Raw genomic sequence first — 22,467 nt, 5'->3', positions numbered from 1 at the left:
CCATACTTTGAAATGTGATGTTTTATTATGCTTGATAAGCAATGTAATTTTTGCAACCTTTCTGTTTTAGAAAGGGGAAACATTTAATGAGATTTCATATTAGGCCTGTGCTAGAGCCTGAAAAATAATTTTGTTTTGAAACAAGACTCCTAGGAGAGAAGTGAGATTCGTGACGCAGAACTGAACCACCCCTTATAAAGGTGTTGACAGTAACAGTACTTCAAGCAAACAAGGAGTCCTAAATGTTGCTGGACTGTTGATGAAGTATTGACGCGCGGAATTTGGGAAGGGTCTCCACTAACATTGTGTTTTTGTGTGTATATTGTTACTTGCAGTTATTGAAGTGAACAAGAAGGATATAGTCTTCCTGATAGATGGCTCGACAACTTTGGGCACTGCCCCCTTTAATGTAATCCGTGATTTTGTTGCCAAAATCGTCCAAAGGCTGGAGGTTGGACCCGACCTGATTCAAGTGGCGGTGGCGCAGTATGCTGACACTGTAAAGCCAGAGTTTTATTTTAACACCCACCAGAACAGAAAGGATGTGATGGCTAATGTGAGGAGAATGAAGCTTATGGGTGGTACGGCACTCAATACAGGGTCGGCGCTGGACTTTGTTAGGACCAACTTCTTCACTAGCGCTGCTGGGTGCAGGATGGAGGAAGGGGTACTTCCCATGCTGGTGCTCATCACTGGCGATAAGTCTAGGGATGCCGTTGACCAAGCCGCAGCAGAGATGAAAAGGAACAGGATAGTTATCCTTGCCATTGGGTCGAGAAACGCAGACATGGCAGAACTGCAAGAAATTGCCCATGAGAGAGATTTTGTTTTCAACCCAAACGACTTCCGCCTTCAGTTCATGCAAGCCATTCTTCCTGAAGTTCTGTCGCCTATACGGACACTATCTGGAGGAATGATTATCCAAGAACCACCACCAGGTAATTAATTGCCTTGCTCTGAGCAAAGGAGATACAGCTGATGCATTTGTCAACTCTTATTCTATGACACAGAGAGAGAACAGAAAAAAGCATGAAGTACATGTTTCAGCATAGCTAAGTGTCGTCTCTCTCAGTTGTAAAACGTGCATGAACAGATTGATAAATTTGTTAGTGTGTTCATTATTACAGTTTTGTCACTCCCTTCCCTTGAGATTTTGTCCCATGCCATGTGCGTCACCAAAATTCAGAGCTTGGATGTGAAAGATATGCCTTACTAGTTAGGTACTCAAATCATTTGCTGAAGGTTTTTTCTCATTTGAGATTTGTGTTACCTATCAGCTGGGCATATCATGAATATTATAATCTCTTATGCAGTTTGAAAACCATCTGTAGTGAATATTTGCTCTTGAAAGCTTAAATATTTCTTCTGAGTCTAAAGAAAATAAGAAAGTTTGATCAGTTAGATGGTCAGAGAAAGTTAGCCTGACACTGCTGGCCTGAAATTTACTCTTCAAAAACATACTTACTGTTTTCTTCTCATCACTCACTCAGCTCAAGCTGTAAGAGGCACATGAGACTATTGCAAAGTTGCTTTTAATTTAATCTGTGTAGAAGACGATCCAAAGCCCTGTGAAGCTGGTGGATTCTTTTTACTTTGTCTTTCCACTGACATCAGTAGACTTTGGAAACAATCCAGTAACTAGAGCAATGTCTTTTGAGGCACTTTTCCCTGTATTTTAGGATTTTTATACTAAATTTCTCAGGATTTCTCCCCGATAGGGAGGCTTGAAGTTGAATTCTTGCTGTGCCAGATCATATCTTAACTTTGCATTTCTGTCCCATGGCATGTGAACATTAGAAAAACAGGACTTCTTCCAGCTCCCTGTAAGGTCAACAGTGAGATTCCCATAGGCTTAAGTGGGTGTCACACCACGTCCATGTTATTTTTTCCCATTTCTCCAAGTAATTTAAAATTATAAACCACAGTGCAAAGAACCTGAGTTTTTTGAAAGGGTCTTTGAAAAATAAAAAACAGACTACTCTTTATGAAGAGCTGACATTTTAAAATCAATTTGCCAATATTTGTCCTTAATTAAGATGAATATCACAGGACTTATCATTTCATAAGCTTTTTTCAAAATGTGTTTCCTGCTAATACAGTTTTGCATGGCTATATACCAAACCTGACATTTTAATTTTTCCATGTAAATTAAAAATGTTCCTAAACTTCCTCATTCTTTAAAGCTTATACATGCAGCTTCTCTTTTTCTCCAGTTCTTGTGCTCTACTGTACTCATAGCTATGCACATACACAGTAAGCAAGCGAACATATCCCACTCCATAAACAGACTAGGATTAGTAACATAACTGATTTGGGCCCTGGGCAGCTAGCTACATTTCAGATGGATTATATAAGGATTATCTCACCCCAAGCCTTGAAGTGCTGTTCCTCCAGGAGAAATTAAACATACAGGAAGCCAAGACAATCTGAAATCTGAGAGCAATCACTGTACTCCAAAGGGCCCGTTTCTCCCTTTTATTTTTAATATCTTGGTACTAGGACAGTAAGCTTACAGGGAGAAGATAAGCTAGAGAGATCGATCAATATCTCCATAGATCCACGGTGAACTTTTAAACGGAAAGCTGTTGGACAGCATTAGCAGCGGGTGTAAGTATTCTCAGACAGCTTATCGGTATGTGAAGGAAGATATCCCCATGATACACTGGAAGAACCTGTGCCAGGCTACCCAGGCAGGTAGATAAACGTGCTACACACCTGTGCAACGTATCACGCACCTCAGACCACATCTCCAGCTGCTGAACCCACCACCTGGGTTTCTGCTCCCACACCTCAGATATCCATCCAGGATTCACCCCAAAGCTCCTCCATGGACATTAGGCCTCTGAAGTTTTGCTTCAGGTTTTCAGCACTTTGGTCTGTCATCCTGACATGGCGTGTTTAGAGCAAAAAGTGTGGCGGGGGGATCTTGCAGTAACTTTAAGTTGATGTTGCAGATCTATGTCGCAGACCTGTGGTGCTAGGGAAGAATTTGGCCTTAAAGAAAGAGCCAAGAAATAGTCTTTCGCTTACTGCCAAAATGGAAATTTCTCCCACCCCTTCTGCAGCCCCTGCCGGCAAAAACGTATGTTTGTGACTGTAGACATCAAAGCGTAGTTTTCTGCACCGAATGTAGACCTCAAAAAGTCAGGCAGACATCAAAAAGTCAGGTGTTTCAGGCAGCCACTACAGCCTCACCAGGACCAACTTTTTAAAGCCTATCAATAAAAGCTGTTTTAAATACTCACTCAGAAAGTGGATTACTTAGCAGAAGTGCAAGCGGAGACTAGCTCTGCACTGCGGGCCAGCCTGCTCTTGGCTGGAGCGTGCAGGGGTAGAGTGACTGCAGAAATCACTGCAATCCAGGGCAGGATGTGCTTCACTATATTTGGGGACACTTGGAGACATCCCCTTGGACTGGGGGATGGCTCAATAGCGAGTGATAGCATTGCCACAACACTTTGCCTACAAGAAAGCTGAAACGTTCCCTAAAGCTTCAGTGGAAAGCCCCTAGCAAATTCGCCGTGACTTACAGATAAGCAGGGCCTCCACAGGCATAGCTCGGTGTTGGTCCACCAAACTGAATGAAGCTGTTTCATGTCAGCTAAGGATCTGGCCCAGAATAGGCAACTACGGCATTAGTAGCCACTGAAAATATCTGCCGTTACAGAGGCTCAGCCCTCTCGCTAGAACATGTCATGTAAAACACTTTTCAACATGAGCCAGAGCCCCCCTCCCAAATTCAGGCATTTCCAACATCATCGCTGTTATTCCTGTTGATCACATTCTTTCCCTTCTCCTTCTCTCCCCCCTCCCTTCTAACAAGGTATACATGTGTGTACGGTGCATACTGTATGCACACATGAACAATTTCTGTTTTGTTTTCTGTGATGTCTCATGTTATTTTCTGTGCTCTACTGCAGTTCAAGTAACCAAAAGGGATATCATCTTTCTTTTGGATGGATCACTCAACGTCGGAAATGCCAACTTCCCCTTTGTGCGTGACTTTGTTGTGACCCTAGTTAACAACCTTGATGTCGGAAGTGACAAAATACGAGTTGGCTTAGTGCAATTTAGCGACACTCCTAAAACTGAGTTCTTTCTGTACTCATACCAAACCAAATCAGACATAATTCAACGCTTGGGGCAGCTGAGGCCCATGGGGGGGTCAGTGCTGAACACTGGCTCTGCACTGAACTTTGTGCTTTCGAATCACTTCACTGAAGCTGGTGGGAGCAGAATAAATGAACAAGTGCCGCAGGTCCTAGTCCTGGTTACAGCAGGGAGCTCTGCTGATCCGTTCTTGCAAGTTTCCAATGACTTAGCTCGGGCCGGAGTGCTGACTTTTGCTGTCGGAGTTAGGAATGCGGATAAGGCAGAGCTTGAACAGATTGCATTTAATCCAAGAATGGTATATTTTATGGATGATTTCAGTTCTCTGGCAGCTTTACCCCAGGAATTAAATAAGCCCATAACAACCTATGTTAGTGGAGGTGTGGAAGAGGTTCCACTCGCCCCAACAGGTAATATCTACCTTCCTTCATGTTGACTGCATTAAGTTAATCTTGTTTCTCTTTGACTGTTTGTTCCCAGCGTACCGCTTCACGTTTGCCAAAGGCCCTGAGCCACTGGCGCATTTAGTGTTGCACTTAACCTTAAATATGTGGCTTGACACAGTCAGCTCTTACTTTTGCTGAAGTCACTGCTAGCACACTTCAAAGATAGTACAATTTGAAGTCCTTCGGTAGGTCAAGATGAAATAAAGATCAGAGAGAGTCTATGCCCACCAGTCACTTATTCAGATGCTCCTTTTCTATTCCTATAACTTGGAATACCTTCACAACCTATAAATGTGTTGTCTGTACTAGCTCAGGCACAGGGAACAGTTGCTTTTGTGCACAAGAAAGGATGTGGAAAGGTTAAAGCAGTGCCAAAGAGCATAGAAGAGCAAAGGTCTAACCAGGTACAAGTGGCCAAATCCTTCCCCGGAGCTGTATTTTTGTGCTGTCATGGAGGTCGAATTTGACTCCAAATGCGCAAAGTTAGTCTCTAACATCAAACTCCAACTAGAAGGCGTTAAACTGGCTAGCAAAGTTATTTGCTCACTAATTCTTTTATTGTGGCTATGTGCATATGAAGACAGAAAAACAGCCACAATTGCTTAGCATGGAAAGGAGGTCATTAGGATTAATGAGAAAGACGTTAAGACACAAAGATATGAGGTGCTTGATTTTGCCTTGGACATTCAATAAAATTACAAGGGCACAAAGCTGAACAGGTAAAAGGATCTTTCTCCTCCCAAAGTCAGAAGTCATCTCTGGATTTGATCAAGATTTGACCACTTTGTTATGCAACTGAGAAAAGTATTTTAACAGAATCCAGAAAACGCTCTATGTATGTATGAATTAATGTCTATTCGTTTTCTATTGAGCCTTTAAGTAGAAAACAAAGCCTTCCACTGTTTTTGCTTTGCATGCCTGTATTATCAGCAGAATTTTAGAACAGAAAACTCACTGGCCTATTCTGAAATAGCCATTTTACGATATGATTGATATGATGCAATGCGATCCACTATGATATATGAGATGCTGGTGTCTGAATTTACTGAGTCTTAGGAGAGGCATCCATGCTTTCCTTTACTCCTTGAATAGGTGAGTCAGAGACACTGTTTAGTCCTTTAGCGTCTGAATGCTTCAGTAAATGAAAATCACTTGCTTTGCATTTTGACACCCAGCTAATTTACGGAGAAGTTTCTAGGATAACGTTTAAGAAAAATGTCTTCATATCTTTTTTTCCCTCTTTTCATTTGTGAATTTATTTTAGAAAGCAAGAAAGATATTTTATTCCTGATTGATGGTTCAGCCAACCTCTTGGGTAGCTTTCCTGCCGTCCGGGACTTTGTGCACAAAGTTATTTCTGACCTGAACGTGGGTCCCGATGCCACCCGAGTAGCAGTAGCTCAATTCAGTGACACCATCCAAGTTGAATTTGACTTTACTGAACTCCCATCTAAGCAAGACATGCTTCTGAAAGTCAAAAGGATGAAGATAAAAACCGGAAAGCAACTGAACATTGGTGCTGCACTAGATGAAGTTATACGAAGGTTGTTTGTGAAGGAAGCTGGGAGCAGGATTGAGGAAGGAGTTCCTCAGTTTTTGGTGCTGCTTGCTGCTGGAAAATCAACGGATGATGTGGAACAACCATCAGATGCACTGAAGCAATCTGGAGTTGTGACCTTTGCTATCAAAGCCAAAAACGCAGACCCCTCAGAGCTGGAGAGGATAGTTTATGCCCCGCAGTTCATTCTGAACGTCGACTCCCTCCCCAAGATTTCAGAGCTTCAGCCAAACATAGTGAACCTATTGAAAACTATCCAGCTTCAGCCAACAGGTACAGGAACCCAGGGTTTATTTGCTTTCCGAAAGGTGGAAATGCATCACTTATATGCCCCGTTCACTTCAGTAAATGTGGCAACTGGGCCTGGTGATGCTTAAAATGATTTTGTAGAAACTACTACTGCCCTTGGATTTTTCTCTAGTCAGACCCTGATCCAGCAAAGCACTGCAGTAGATACTGAATTTTAAAGATAAGTAATTCTCTCAAAGCAAAAAGTCTTTTGTACAGCCACAAGAACGGCAGTAGATGCCATTACCAGTGTGTAAAACATGGTGCAAACATGGAGAATCTTTGCCCCAGAGGTCTCACATAAATTTATATGCTTTGCTGGACAAGGGGTAGAAGATGCAAATTAAGGCTTATCTCCATTCCTCTTTCCATTTGGAGAGGAGGAGCGGTGGGACAAAAGGAAGAGAAGCGGATGGGAGCACTGCAGAACCAGTGCGATTCCACCGCTCAGCCTCAGGATTCACTCTTTCTCTATTATTTCTTAGGCGATATGACTGCAGTTTCTACATTTTATGCGACAAGCAATAAAGTAGATGCTCTTGACTCAGTTACCACTACAAGCTATGATCTACAAATAGATGAATAGGGATTAACTAAAGAACATAAAACATCATAAAAAGAACTACACAGCCACAATCATAAATTGATGCCGTGGTACTGGAAATTATGTATGTCCAGCTGTGCGTTTTCCCAAAGGCAGCCCTAATTTGACAATTAACTTGTCTCCCAACAGCAGTTGGAGACAAGGAAAAGCATAATGTCTTCCACGTCATCTCTCCATAAAAGTTCTGGGCAGATGGACTTAGAATCATAGCAACAAAAAAGAAATAGGGTTGGAAGTGATCTCAGGTGGCCATCTACGATATACCCATGTCCCCGATGTACATATAGACAGGATAGGCTTGACCAGAATGGACTGGCATTTGTCTAATCTGTTCTGGAAATTCTCCACTGGAGGAGATTTCCCCAGCCTCCCTAATCGAGGTGGCTCTATTGCTTTACTACCCTTATCGACAGATAGCTCTCCATAATGTGACTAGGAAGGTAGAAGTTTGACAATTTGAACGTTCTGCTTCTCTTCCAACCCAACAAGGACATAGATCTGGGCTCCCTCTCTTCTTTTGTGTGATAGTTTACTTAAAGATTGCTGGTATGTCTTTGCTCAGGCCTTGTGTCCCTAGCTGCATACCCAGCTTGTTCAACCTTTCCTTGTAGGTCGCATAGGTTTTCTCGAGCTCTCTTCACCCTTGTCTCTTCAAGATCAGCATGCTCCAGGTAACCAGAGCAAAACGATGTTGTCCCATGCTCGTGGTCATCTCTCACCCTGTCCTTTCTTTGTAGCGCTCTTCCCTAGCCAGTTGTTCCCCTTCCCGTATTTGTATGGCTGGTTATTTCTGCCTAACAGACTAGTGCAATTGGTGCTCTTCAACTACATCCTAGTTTTTTGGCCCATTTCTCTGTCTTGTCAAGATGATTTCAAATCCTTACGAGACTGCCGGGGAAGATATCAAAGCCTTGTTAAGTAAATACATGCGACAGCTACTGCTTCTCTTTTAAGAAGCTGCCTGCTTTGTCCTAGAGGAAGTCAAGCTGGCTTGACATAATTTGCACTTGACCAGCTTCTCCCGACAGCTACTCGTCTTATTCTCTCCTAGGTGCGTTCAAACTACTCGATAATTTGTGCCTCTTTTAATAACTGAACTTTATCCGACTTGTCTATACTCTGTGGCATCTAGTTTCCTGCATCGTTAAAGATAGGCACTACTTCTACTTTTTACTGGTCATTTTGTACCTCATCCAGCCCACAAGCTCTCAAAGGTAATTGCCAATGGTCTGGGGAGCGCTACTGCTCTGTTTAGTACCACAGCCTGAAGTCCATCAGGCCCAGATCATTTGAAAATTTAACTTCTACTTCAATTTAACTGTTCTTAACCTGATCTTTTCCTACATGAGACAGAAACCATATCCCTTTCTTGCTGGAATAAATTGTGTCAGCTACTTGCTTACCATACTTTTTACAGGAGATGTATTCAAAAAAGCCTTAAACATTCTGCCCTTCTTGGCACCATATATCAAGAGCTTTCACTGTGTAGCAAACCAATTCTATTTTTGGTCTTCCTTTTACTGCAAAAATATTTACAGAACAAATTCTCGTTTCTGTATACGCTCCTTTCTTACAGCATCTCATTTTGTGCCTTTGGCACTTTGATTTTGTTCATGCTGCCTGTTCACAGTAGCGCTTAGTAAATTGACACTGTTTACACTTCTATGTGACTCTTCTCATGCTTAACGCCAATGAAGAATTCCTGATTTACATCCTTTTTTAGGGGAGTAGCTAGCTTTCCTTAAAGCCTTTTTCCCCCAATGAAATTTTACTTTCCAGTTCTGACTTTGTTGAAGTCTATCTTCTTAAAGCTCTTCTTTCACATTTCACTTTTCTCCTTAAAGATCATGGACTTTCCTGGTGATTTTTACTGGGTTGTTCGGGTTGTTCTTTCCTCTGGCTAGAATCAAGTCTAGGAAGTTTTCTAGCTGCTTTCCTCGCTTTCTCTATTAAAAGAATTGTTATTAGTATATCCCAAGAGGCTATTAAGAAGCCTGTATTTTTCTGCATTCCTTTCCCAGCAGACTAGGGGGAGGTTAAAATCCCTTTGACCACCGAGTACTGTAAATGATTCTGCTAACAGCTCACAAACAGCTGCATCCACCTGGTGTTCCTGGCTAAAGGAGAGCCACCTTAGGAGAGCACCCATCTTTTCTCCTTTATCCACTACCCAGAGACTTTTGGCAGGACAGCCTTCCTCTACTACCGAGCTTCAGAGCTGTGTGAAAGTGGGATACCTCAGGCAATGTCTGCCCCCAGTATTCCAGTCCTATGCCTTATCCTACCAAGTTTCCAACAGTCCTCTGAGGTGATAAACTTGACCTAAAGTCTTGTAAGAGTTCCACAGCCCTTGTTTATTCCTTGTATTTTTAGTATTCGTAAACAGAAGATTTTCTGATTTTCTTCAGAGGGACAAATCATCTTCTGCTTGTCTCACTGACCCTTTTATTAACAGGCCAATGGCACAATTTAGGATGCAATTGCTCAGTTCCTGTGTCTGAAAGGCAGTGACATTTTCTGCTTGGCTGAGCCAAAGTTTCACTATTCGATTAGTCAATAGCAGAACTCATCAACGTTTTTCAGATCTTTGACATTTCACCTTCTTGGTTTTTTTTTTTTAAGGATGTTTATAAGTTTTAAAAAACCTTGAATAACTTCAAGCACCAAAAAAAATAATAGTTGTGAACAACATCTAGCATTTTAGAAAAGCATTTCAGCGTTTTCAGTTGGATATGCTTTTCAGCAAATTCTTATTTTGTCTGAATATATGTAGGATTACTTATTTCTAAATTTGGCAGTCCCTGAGACATGCTTTTATCTCTCTTCATCAGCTATCTCTGAGCATCCCATCTGGAGTAATCATATGAAGTCATTTTCTTCAGAAACTCAGTTTTCTCTAGGACCAAATGACACCTAATGTCACAGGCTCCTGTTGCCTTTTCCAAAGCCACATGACAGCTTCCTAGCCCCCATTGGAGCAGACAGCTCAGGGTGGGGGGGGGCACCTGGAGACCCTTTGCACCCTATTTCCTATGAGTCTATGATTCTGTGACTTGGTTGGTAAGACAAAGCACATGTTGCACTGTAGTTGCCACCAGCTTCTATCCATCTGCCTCTTCACCAGGGACGTCTCATTACAAAGGAACCGAACCACCCCTTCTGACACATCACTTTCCCCTCCCAAAACTTTGGCAGTCCTTTGGTTCATTTTGTTCAGAGAATAATAACCGCTTCATAAGAGAATCTTACTTATCTCCCCCCTCCCCCTTAATTGTCTCAAACAGTCGTGGAGAGAAGTGAGAAGAAGGATGTGGTGTTTCTAATTGATGGCTCGGATGGTGTCAGAAGAGGTTTCCCTCTACTGAAGACCTTTGTCCAAAGAGTCATTGAAAGCCTGGATATTGGCCGTGACAAGATCCGTGTTGCCGTTGCGCAGTACAGCAATGTCATAAGACCCGAATTCTTACTCGACGCCTATGAAGACAAAGCGGATTTAATCAACGCCGTTCAGGGGCTGACGGTTATGGGAGGGTCTCCTCTGAACACAGGAGCAGCCCTGGACTATCTCATCAAGAACGTGTTCACAGTGTCAAGCGGGAGCAGGATAGCCGAGGGTGTCCCTCAGTTCCTGATTCTGCTGACTGCTGACCGCTCCCAGGATGATGTGAGGAGGCCTTCCGTGGTCCTGAAGACGAGCGGCACAGTGCCCTTTGGCATTGGAATTGGAAATGCTGACCTCACAGAGCTACAGACTATTTCCTTCCTCCCAGATTTTGCTATTTCTGTGCCTGACTTCAACCAGCTGGATTCAGTGCAGCAGGTTGTGTCCAACAGAGTCGTCCGACTAACCAAGAAAGAGATAGAGTCACTAGCCCCTGACCTGGTTTTTACATCACCCAGCCCAGGTGAGATGTTTGTGTCTGCACTGAGAGCCAGAGGCAAAAATATGATGTTTGCTAACATCATGGATGCAACACAAACAGAGAAAAGCAAGACTCCAAGTCTCACTGTCAATGTATTTTTCAATGCACTTAGGGGTGGTAGGAGCTGTGTTATTAAACTGAGACATCTATAAGCCCAGTCCCACAGTGTGGTCCATGTTGCATCTACATGGAATACCAACAACATGAATGCAAGGACCTTAATCTTATTTTAAGTCAATGGGCTATTATAGCCATCTGTACCATTCCTCCTAAAATGGAAAATGGGTTCTTTTCACATACTACAGGGACACCTTCACACCACTATAAATCAAGGTCACCTTTCTGCTCAATGCCACCTTCCAGTCAATGCCACACTAAGACCTGCTGATCCGTCTTATATCTCTCCCACTCACTCACTGGGGAGAGACAAGCAGGACGTGGGTGTCAGGAAAAGGATCAGATCCCCCATTCCTGGTCTTGTTTGGAGTGAAATCCAACTGGCATATGCCTGTCTTGAAGAGGTGAAACATACCCACCCCAGATCACTCCCTCTGAAGTTCACCACTCTACCGCATCTGCTCCTTCCTTTCAGTCAGACTGCTTTCCCCCAGGCCATTTATGAATGGGATATTCAGCTAAAATTCAGGCTCTGGCCTGGAACACTGCAGAAAACATTTTCTTTAGGAAGCAAAGTCATCTCAGAAATAGAAGTTGGGAGAATAACCCCTAGAGGACAAAGCCAAAGCAATGAGTAAAGCATAAGAGGGGTGGTACTGAGTGTAAAACAACCCAGGGCTGTTTGGCAGCCTGTCCTGAGTAAGGAGCAGCACCAAGCAAACATTTTCTTGGGAGGAAATCCCACTAGGATTTGTTGTTCTGAGCTTCCCCATCTCCCTCTTTGCTTCCCTTTCTTCTGAAAGTTGCTGTCCTTGCACTCCCTAGGGATGTGCCCAGTAGACTGGTCTGGTCCCTGGGTTGAACCCAGAGCTGCCTGCTGGCTCGTAGGAGATATCATGGGGAAAGAAACAGTGAGCGTCCTCCCCCTGGTCAGAAGAATGGTCCAGGGACGTAGCTGATGAAGCAGTGCACTCTGCTACCTGCCTCCAAATGCCTCAGCAGCTTTCAGAGCTTAGAGACTCTCTGCAGGCAAGGTACGATACATCCGCTGATCTCTGCCTTCTTTTCCGCAGCGGGTGTGAAGAGAGATGTCGTGTTCCTCATTGATGGCTCCCGGTATGCTGCCCAGGAGTTCTACCTGGTTCGTGATTTAATTGAGAGGATAGTGAACAACCTGGACGTGGGCTTTGATACCACCCGGATTTCAGTGGTCCAGTTCAGCGAGCATCCCCGTGTTGAGTTCCTGCTCAATGCTCACTCCACCAAGGACGAGGTGCAAAGTGCCGTGAGACGACTGCGGCCACAGGGGGGCCAGCAGGTCAATGTTGGGGAGGCCCTTGAATTTGTGGCAAAAACTATCTTCACTCGGCCCTCTGGGAGCCGCATAGAGGAGGGCGTCCCTCAGTTTTTGGTCATCCTCTCCTCCCGCAAGTCCGATGACGACTTAGAATACCCTTCACTCCAAGTCAAACAAGTCGGGGTGGCACCTCTGGTTGTTGTAAAGACTGTGGATTCTGAGGAAATGACACAGATTTCCCTCACTCCTGATTATACATTCCAAGTGTCTAGCTTCCAAGAATTGCCCAGCCTTGAACAGAAGCTGCTGACCCCTATTGAAACCCTCACTGAGGACCAAATCCGACAGCTCCTGGGAGATGTTCCAACCACCCCAGGTAAGGCTTTCTAATTACTAGCTGCCTCTGTATTATTAGCCAAGTAGATATTGCCAGAATGCGTAAATAACTTGCCACCCCTTCTCTCTAAACAGAGGTTTTCCTTAGTTAAAAGGAAAGGCAGCGCAATTAAAATGTGATTTTCAAGTCAAAGACTGCAATGCTTACAATTACATATTCCTATTCTGCAGCTCTTTGCAGCTGTCTAGTAAAGAGAGACATAAATCTGGGGCAAAATGCAGCTGGAAACACTGACAAATTCAGAAATGAGTGTTGAAGAATAAAACAGATAAGACTGAGTAATGCATGCTTAGAATTTTAAGCAGAATCTTAACACATGCATGCACACTTACACACAAGCCCTTTTGGGAGATTATCCTCAAGGCACCATGCCTAAAGTTGGGTAAAATATGCTGTGCATTTCTATAGCACATGAGAGCAGATAGCACAGAAATCTTGCAGCAAAATTTAAACAAAGACTTGACATGCAAATTTCCTTTCTTCTTGCTTTCCTGCAGATATTTCTGGTGATGAAAAGGATATAGTTTTCCTCATTGATAGCTCTGACAACGTTAGGTCTGATGGGCTTGCCCACATTCGGGATTTCATTGGCAGAATTGTTCAGCAGCTCGAAGTTGGGCCAAATAAAGTGAGAATTGGAGTGGCACAGTTCAGCAATAACGTGTCCCCCGAGTTCTACCTGAAAACCCACAAAACCAAAAATACTGTCCTGCAAGCCATCCGCCGCTTGAGGCTCAAAGGAGGATCCCCCGTGAACGCCGGCAAAGCCCTAGACTACGTAGTGAAGAACTACTTCATTAAGTCTGCAGGGAGCAGGATAGAAGATGGAGTGCCCCAGCATCTAGTTGTCTTCCTCGGAGACAGGTCCCAGGATGACGTGAACAGACCTGCTAACGTGATCACCTCAACTAGCATTAAACCCCTGGGTGTAGGAGCAAGGAAGGTAGACAGGGGTCAGCTGCAGGTCATTACCAATGATCCTGGCCGCGTACTTGTAGTACAAGATTTTACAGAACTCCCAACTTTAGAAAAGACGGTCCAGAATATCCTTGAAGAACTCCCCATACCTACAACAGAAACCCCTGGGATTTTAGGACCCGGTAAGACTGCTAATCGTCCTGTAAGCTTTTCTGGTTGGTACACAGATATAATTTGTGTAATGTGTAAATGACTCCATAATAATACCCTTTGGAACCCAATCATTTACTCACATTGCTTTAAAGAACACTTTGAAAAAGACCTTGCTGAGCATAGGAAAGAATAGAATCTAATCTGAAACACGGTGAGAATCTCTATCAGAAAACCAAATAATGTTATGTGAAGTATAATAGTTGTACTTTATAAAACCTTTCTTCTAGTGAAGATGTAAAAGCATGAAAAAAATTGATAGAGCTAAAAATACAGTAAAAGGAATAGAGAAGCACAATGCTGTTTCAGAAAGCACAGCTTTCTGAAATACTACAGATGCTGCAAACAATTATTAATAACTGTTTTTTTTGTAATCTTTCCAGGTGGTAAAAAGCAGGCTGACATTGTATTCTTGCTAGATGGCTCCATTAATTTAGGGAGAGATGGTTTCCAAGAAGTTATCCAGTTTGTGTATTCAGTAGTGGACGCCATTTATGAGGATGGCGATTCCATCCAGGTAGGACTGGCCCAGTACAACTCAGACGTCACTGATGAATTTTTCCTCAAGGACTACTCCACCAAGCCCCAGATTTTAGATGCCATCAATAAAGTGATCTACAAAGGAGGTCGGGTGGCAAACACTGGTGCAGCCATCAAGCATCTCCAGGCAAAACACTTCGTGAAGGAAGCTGGCAGCAGAATCGATCAGAGGGTACCTCAGATCGCCTTCATCATCACAGGAGGGAAACCTTCAGATGACGGGCAGACCGCCTCCCTAGGAATAGCGCAGAAAGGTGTCAAGGTATTCGCAGTCGGCGTGAGAAACATTGACCTGGAGGAAGTGAGCAAGCTGGCCAGCGAAAGTGCCACGAGTTTCAGAGCGGCGACAGCTCAGGAGCTGTCGGAGCTGAACGAGCAAGTTTTGGTTACACTGGCTGCCGCTATGCAGGAGAAACTGTGCCCAGGAACGACAGATGTTACAAGAGGTAAATACAATCCTTTACTAATGCATTCGGGTTACTCCCAAGTGCAGTCCTAACATCCAACACATTTTGACAGGCTTGCTTGTCCAGCAGTGTCTTTGTAGCCTACTCTTGTAACTGGCTTATTGCTTGACCTAGCACCATGGGCTCAGGCCTTCTCCATGACCATGGCAGTAGGCTGTAAACTTTCGCTACAAGAGCTGCCTGTTTGTGGGCTGTAGTGCATGAGGGACTGTGGTGTACTGTCACCTCAGAGATGCAATCACGATGCAAGAATTTCAAATATGACAAGCTATGGCACAAGAGACATGGCCTGACAATAATTGCTTCACCTTTAAAGTAAGCGGTCACTAAATTACCCACCATTGACTTCCTATTATCGCGCTGGCATGGCTCCTTTAACTGCCTTTTGTGGTCTAAATCTCACTAGACACCTCCCCAGATGTGTAGGCACGTGATGCCGGTCATTTCATAACGTTGCCAGACCAACTTGTTTAGCACAAAAATGAGGAGTGGTGGTTCTTATTCTGCCTGCTGTATTTACAACCAGGCCAAATGGACTTCTGGCCATTCAGCCTGACGTGCGTGCTGCTAGTAAAAATGGCAATAAGAACTTCTCTTGCCAGATCATATTAACAGATCTAGAGTATCTAGCTGGCGATCTTATCAGTATATGAGAAAAAGCTAGGGCACTAATGGTTATAATTTAAGGCAAAATTGCCTTAGAAGAATTGTATGCTTTGGCCATTTCAGAAGTCAAAAAAGGGAAAATATGGCAAGTGATTTTATATTGCTGTCAGACCACACTCCCCTCAGCTGGTTTAATTTACTACACTAAGGCAAGTCCTACCCCCCCACAAGTGGCTTTGCTTGACTGATCACACCTCAGCCTTCCCCTTTGGCTTTTGAGTAGAGAGGTCTCCTGAACCTCTGGAGAAACAGAGAAAGAGCTGTAGTGACTCTGTATGGAGCAGCAGCTCCAGACTAGGCAAGAAAAAACAAGTACAGGGAAAAGGAAATCACCGCTGGTGGTAACTGCAAACACCGCCCTAATTCAGGGAAGGGCCCTACCACCCTAGAGCTTCAATACGATTAACGTCAAAGAAATGTCTTGGCAACAACACTTTCACTTCATATGGCTTCTGGATCTGCCCTTTCTGGGTCACTGGGACATTTGTGAGATGGAAATCATGCAGGATCTCTGGCTGTCCTGGACCACTTTCAATCCATTTGTAGTCCGAGTATTGCACAGAAGCAGCCCTGATCTTTGCGGTTGAGTCATACTCTGCTATTACTGGAGAGAAGGCATGTGGGGAGGCTAATGTTTTGTTAGTCTTAGGAAAGGACCAAGCGTGAGACGGGAGCTGTGTCTGAACTATTCGCAGGAGACCACATGGGACAACTGCCATTTGGAGGCACGAGCTGAGTTCGGCATTATCTCTCCCACAACGCGAGGCCGAACGGGACGCAGCCTTGCGAGCACAGACCGAGCGAGTTCACTGCCTTTGGAGACAGATCCTTTCTGCCTTAATTCCAGGCTGTCCCACATAAATCTTAGCCATGGCAAAAATGCCTCTCGGAAAGCTCAGATCAAGCAACTGGTTCTCACCTCCTACCTCTACCTTTGCATGACTGGAGGACTGTCACTTAAAACTCAGGCAGAAGCTGCTTGCACACTATAAAATTACAGACGGGCTCTCACAAAGCGTAGAGAAATGAGCAGTCTTGGCTGCATAATGAAAAAGCAGCAGATTTCCATTAGACTTAGTTTAGTCAGCTTCTCCCAGTGCTAAGCAATAGTGGCACAGGAAAAAAAAAAAAAAAAAAAAAGCACAACTTTTCCCAAGCTAACTGCTTAGTTATGACTACTGTGGGAAAAGGAAGTCTGAAGCAGAACCAGGACCCTGTCAGACTTGTGTATCAAACGGTGACAGTTCTCAACCCAGAGAGCTTCTAACGTCCAACAGAAAAATGAGGAAGACAATTATTTAAAGAGCAGCCTTTCCATTGCTCAAATCCTCTCTTTCTGTGTTTGCTTTTCAGACTGCGACGTAGATGTGATACTTGGCTTCGATGTCTCAGATGTTGGGGCTGGGCAAAATATATTCAATTCCCAGAGAGGGCTGGAGTCCCGAGTAGAGTCTGTGCTGAACAGAATAACCCAGATGCAGAAGATCAGCTGTACAGGGAGCCAGGCACCAAACGTAAGGGTGGCAATCATGGCCCAGGCTCGCGGGGGACCCATTGAAGGGCTGGACTTCTCCGAGTACCAGCCAGAGCTGTTCGAGCGGTTTCAAGGCATGCGCACCCGGGGACCCTATTTCCTCACGGCAGACACTCTGAAATCCTATCAGAACAAGTTCAGCTCTGCCCCCTCTGGCAGCACCAAGGTAAGTCAGCATTGCCCTCCTCGGATTTCTCCCTGCCTTGAAAACTGTGCTACACTGAGCCTGGCTCTCCAGCAGGGCATGAAGTCAAGGCCACTAGGCCAGCACCATCGGGAAAAGCTGCCTTATGATGTATTTTAGATAACAAAGTGCTGGTAAATTCATAAATAAAGCCCTATCCTTTGGTCACTTAAACCATACTCACTTCCTGTACTCTCACAACGTTGTGAAGGCCCTGTCCTGATGACTGCTGAGCACTGCGGCAGCCAGCAGCCACGAGCCCTGTTTGGCTGTATGGCTTGCTTTCCAGATTTTAGCTGTTAACACTTTATAAACAAACACCTGGATGATATGGCATACGTAAATCTGGCAGGGACATGCAAAAGTTCACAGCCCACAAAGGCATGAAAAGCATAGCCTCGTCTCACCCCTCAGATAAAACATCACTTGGAAGACAGCACGCTGCAGCAAGACCACCTCTGGAGCCTGCGACCTAGGTCTCTTGCTGGTGCAACTCTGCTGAAGCCGCAGGAGCTGAGCCAGGATACTCCACTTGAGAGGCTGGCTAGGCATTTCAGGCTGTGTGTGACTATGCTTCACAGCTGGAAAACACTGGCCCTTAAATAATTTTCTTTTTCTCTCAGGTGGTAATCCACTTTACTGATGGTGCTGATGATTCAATGGATCAGCTGGAGGCTGCTTCGGCTGCTTTGCATAGAGAAGGTATTTTTTAAACTGAGCTAGCAAGTAATTACAGTCCGTGCTAAGATGCAGCCCATGTTACCACCATTTCTAATGAATCAGTCACCTTTAGACAGCAAAAAACCAAAGAGTTCAACAAATTAGCAGTGAATTCTACATCTATTTGCTGTTCTTAATCATCTTCCTGGTTACTTAGTTACTTGTTGGCACTTAAGCATGCATGTAATACGCAAAGGGAGGGATGGGCAGAGCCAGACATGCCGTGATCCCAAGTCTCTCACCTCGTTTAGTTTGGTTAATATTTGCATGCACACATGTGCCAGGGCAAGCATTCCCAGGGGACATTAGGAGACAGCCTTGCGTGATGGAAACCATAGGCCTTATCCTTCTAAACTGTCCAAAAACCTTCAGAGGCATTGCAGAAATGGTCCAGCAAGGACCAAGGTAATGTCAGGTCAAAAATAAGCAGTCAAGGGATGAGGTTTCCAGCAGAAAGTGGTCAACCACTGCCAACAGGGCCCCTTCTTGGTTGAACATGCTTCACTGGCAATCGAAGAGGCAGAGGATAACCTAGCGTTGTGCGATGGTGTGCAAGCTCAGCACAGCACCCTGCCCTGACACAGTGCCTTCTATTTCATCCTCTTCAGGTGTCAACGCTCTTGTCTTTGTTGGCCTGGACAGAGTGAAAAATTTTGATGAAGTGATGCGATTAGAGTTCGGACGGGGTTTCACCTACAACAGGCCTCTCAGAGTTAATCTGCTGGACTTGGACTTTGAGTTGGCAGAACAACTTGTAAGTAACTTGGCACAGGCACTGTTGCCTTGTAATGCTGGAGAAAAGCCAACAGCGGGATCTTCTGCTCGTCTAAACCAGTTGTCGATTTACAGCCACTTGGCTCTGGCCCTCTCCCCTCCCTACCTCCTGTGAGCTCTTTTACAGATGCCATAACGAATAAGGTTAAGAGCTGATCATGGCACTTTCTCATCTCATAATACTCCTGAAGAAGCCCTGCCCCAGCAGAGATTGCAGTGCATTAAGTGTGATGTGATCAGGCCGAATGGGATAAGAAAGGAGCCGTCAAAAACTGCCATGCCAAAAAGCCAGTCCTCTGTCTATATTTATACTGTTGTTTTTTTAACCTTACTACAAGCTTGCGGCTAATGTGCAGTCATGCGTTGCCCATGTTAAACCTCTTGCAGAAGCACAGCTTTCTAGGTTTCTTTCCCTATGTTGAGACAGTGCCTATTTTTCAGACGTACTTTTGACAGCTGAAGGAGCTTGCCTTTCTTCCAGGCTCAGGCTCATAGATTTTCTTCTCTCCCATGTATGTAGCCTCCCTAGAGTTCTTTGCATTAATTTACTATTATTCCTGGTATGTCCAGTCCCTCCCAACTTCACATCTGCCACCTGTATTGTGCACCGCCTTTTCCAGCAGGTTAATGAACCCCTTAAATAAGATTAGGCTTAACCATTAAGATTAGGCTGAGCCCTGTGGTAACCTTGCTGGGCACTTTTCTGCATAGCAGAGTGCAGTCATGCCACTTACTAGTGAACTTTGTTTTTTGGGATAAGAGCTAGTCTTCAGCCCATCCCCACGCAATTCAGTTGACTAGGAAAATCCTTTCAAAATGTAAATGTGCAAAGCTGGCAGGAAACATTTGCAGCCAGCAATGTACTTGGCAAAGAAAACAATTTTTTTTATTTCTAGTGGATGATGCAAAACCAAGCTGCGATTTCTCTGAATCCATATCTTTTTTTTTCTTTCTTTCGGTATGCGCTCACAAATTGTTCTCAGCCTGGGGGCTGCTGATGAGCTACTCACTGCAAAGATTTTCTCTGGGCATCTTCCACAGTCTAGATTTGTTTCTTCACAGATGAGGTTGTTCTCTTCAGTGACGGGCACTGTTTTCTCCTGAAAGGTCTTCTCCAACTTCTGCTCTACTCAATTCCCATTTTAACCCTTGCCTCTGATGTCTCTGATGATATATGAAAGATAACATTGATTTATGTTCCCTAACTATGCAACTTAATCTGTCTGTCAACACACATCTCTCTGGACAGCTGTCACAGCAGTTCCCAGGTGGAGAGAGATACCAAAATGTTTGGTGGACCGGCACAGGTACTCTTGCACAGACCCTGAAGGCTAGCAGGATTTATGATGCTGCGCCTCTGCTAGGTTTCTAACACCTTCCCATTGTGCTGTTTGTGTTTCTTTGCAGGACAACATTGCAGAACGGACATGCTGTGGGGTCCCATGCAAATGCTCTGGGCAGCGGGGAGACAGGGGAGTGCCAGGCCCCATAGGACCAAAGGTAAGTCACTGCATTGGGTGAGGTCGTATCCAAACCGCAGGACCTCGCATGAGAGCCGGCCAGCCACAGTGGTGGTGGACAGGTCTTCTTTCTTCTACAAAGAAATTGACTGAGCCGCTGACCCTCCCTTGGTGTTTTTACAGTCTAATTTAAGATGCAACAACCAAGAGGAAAGGGACAAGTGGTGGGAAGTACATGGTTAAGTGTCTTGTGAAACAATTTGAGGAGGTCAAAGGGAGACTCTTTCTTTCATTAGCTTATTTACATAGATGACCAAGCAACTGCTTTGGGCAAATCCAGGGAAATTTTGAAAATCACTTTAGTGGGAGATCACTGAATTATGAAAGGAAATGAAAAATCCTCTGTGCTGTCTTCCAGGGTGCTACAGGTGATATCGGCTACGGAGGCTATCCTGGTGATGAAGGAGGACCGGTAGGTGATTGCCTCTGCTCTGCTTGAAGTGCACAGTACTGCTTAAATTAGGCATCTAACCATACCACTATGGTATTCAGGGTTTCTTTTGCTGAGTATTTTCTGCTGGGGACACAGGGGTGGATTAGATGAGTGAGCAAACAGGACTTTATTCTGTCCCCTCTCGCTGGATGTCCTGAGTTGCCAGTCCTGTTCCCAGCTGCTCCCGGAGAGATGGGCAGTAAACTCTCTCTCAGAGCTGGAGAGGGCTTGGTGGGGGGCAGTCATTCTCATTTTTCACGGTGACCCAGATTTATGCTATTCCTGCAAGGCAAGTGGGAATGTGTGCAGCTGGTTCCAGTCACCTTTGAGCAAGACAGTGATTATGAACACAGCAAGTGTGAACACGAACAGAATAAAATCCCCAATTTCATTAAAGCAGTGGCCTACTCCAAAGGCATCAGTATCGAATGCAGCAGAAAGGAAACTCCAGTTGCTCCAAAGATCGGACCATGAAGGGGTGTTTCTATCAGTCACAGTAGCAGACAACATGAGTCCCATGATTTCTTACAAGCACCGCTTCATCCAAAGTCTTACTTCATGAAATAACACATCACCTCTGGAATAAACCCATGCATCACACCCAAAAGGTGAAATGGAGGCCAAGGGGCTGGCTTTGCTCTTTGCTTTTAAAATATCAGAGGCAGGGGCCAAATGCTGCTGTCAGATACCATGTGTGATGCAACTTTGTCCTGGGGATTTAAGATCAGACTTGGATTAGAGCTCTGTGTAGGGCTCCGAGGGGGTGCTGTCATTTTTCTAAAGGAGAAATCCAAAAGCTATTTCATAGTTGAGGAACTAAACATAATCTGGCAAAAATGTTTCAGTGATGAAGACTTAGAGTTGACCTCTCCACGACAAAGGCAAGAGATGGGCAAGAGATGGTGGGGACAATCCTAAAGCAACGGTCAGGTCTTGACCTTACAAAGCCTGATGCTCCATTTAATCGTGCTGCACAGTGCTTCCATGCATGTGGCACTGACCAGCCACCTCCCAAGCTTGCGAGTACATACAGGTAGCCAGAAAAATGTGTGTAGTGGGCAAACCTTAACTATCGCACTTTTCCTCCTGCGTGACAGGGTGAGCGTGGGCCACCGGGTGTCAACGGGACACAAGGTTTCCAGGGATGCCCTGGGCAGAGAGGAACAAAGGTACGTTCCTAAGGAGCCTGCAGAGAGCAGACCCAGAGTCCAGCTGGCGGAAATCCACTGAGGCCTATTCCTGTCACTTCAGGCTCTCACGCAACAGCCCCAGCGCCTCCTTGAGTAGCAATATCTACGAGTGAAAATTATTGGGGGAAATATCAGAGACATTAAGGTGATCTTTCCTACCCTGGATTCCCCGGCAGGGAGCAGAGGATTACGCAGACCAAACTCATTCATTGTAGCTGGGCTAATGAGTCTCCTTGTAAAGCTGCCCAGTCTTGGACAAAGTGCCTCTGTGCTGCCCCTAGGATCTAGGTTCATTTAAGAAGGGGGTGCAGGGAGTCAGAAAATTGGGTGATAATATAAGTTAGTTGCGGAAAAAAAATTGTGGCTAAGGAGTAAGCTATTTTATTGGATCAGCTGGCTCAAATACAAGTCCAATCTCGACTCTGGGTCTGCCACCAAGCATAGCCCCTCTTCCCCCAGCACTTCCTGAAGGGATGAGTTGGGCAGAAGTAGGGTAACTTCCTTTTCTCTTCTCCTTAGGGGTCTCGTGGATTCCCAGGAGAGAAGGTATGGAGCTATTTTCCAGCGTCGC

General features: G+C 44.7%; 1 protein-coding gene across 1 annotated transcript in view; it reads left to right on the top strand.

Annotated features, from left to right (window-relative positions):
- COL6A3 (collagen type VI alpha 3 chain) overlaps positions 1-22,467 on the top strand; it is a 67,607-nt gene that overhangs the window by 20,162 nt on the left and 24,978 nt on the right. The window contains exons 6-19 of the mRNA XM_068947788.1: positions 336-938; positions 3,921-4,520; positions 5,821-6,387; positions 10,291-10,911; positions 12,120-12,719; positions 13,238-13,840; positions 14,252-14,854; positions 16,895-17,241; positions 17,883-17,961; positions 18,588-18,733; positions 20,161-20,253; positions 20,632-20,685; positions 21,804-21,875; positions 22,416-22,442. Of these exons, the coding sequence (XP_068803889.1) occupies positions 336-938; positions 3,921-4,520; positions 5,821-6,387; positions 10,291-10,911; positions 12,120-12,719; positions 13,238-13,840; positions 14,252-14,854; positions 16,895-17,241; positions 17,883-17,961; positions 18,588-18,733; positions 20,161-20,253; positions 20,632-20,685; positions 21,804-21,875; positions 22,416-22,442 (5,015 nt within the window). The remainder of the gene's footprint in view (positions 1-335; positions 939-3,920; positions 4,521-5,820; positions 6,388-10,290; positions 10,912-12,119; positions 12,720-13,237; positions 13,841-14,251; positions 14,855-16,894; positions 17,242-17,882; positions 17,962-18,587; positions 18,734-20,160; positions 20,254-20,631; positions 20,686-21,803; positions 21,876-22,415; positions 22,443-22,467) is intronic.

Source organism: Struthio camelus, chromosome 6, assembly GCF_040807025.1.
Source record: "Struthio camelus isolate bStrCam1 chromosome 6, bStrCam1.hap1, whole genome shotgun sequence".
NCBI lineage: Eukaryota > Metazoa > Chordata > Aves > Struthioniformes > Struthionidae > Struthio > Struthio camelus.
The sequence above is the reverse complement of the archived record's forward strand: the minus strand, read 5'-3'. Positions and strand labels throughout refer to the sequence as shown.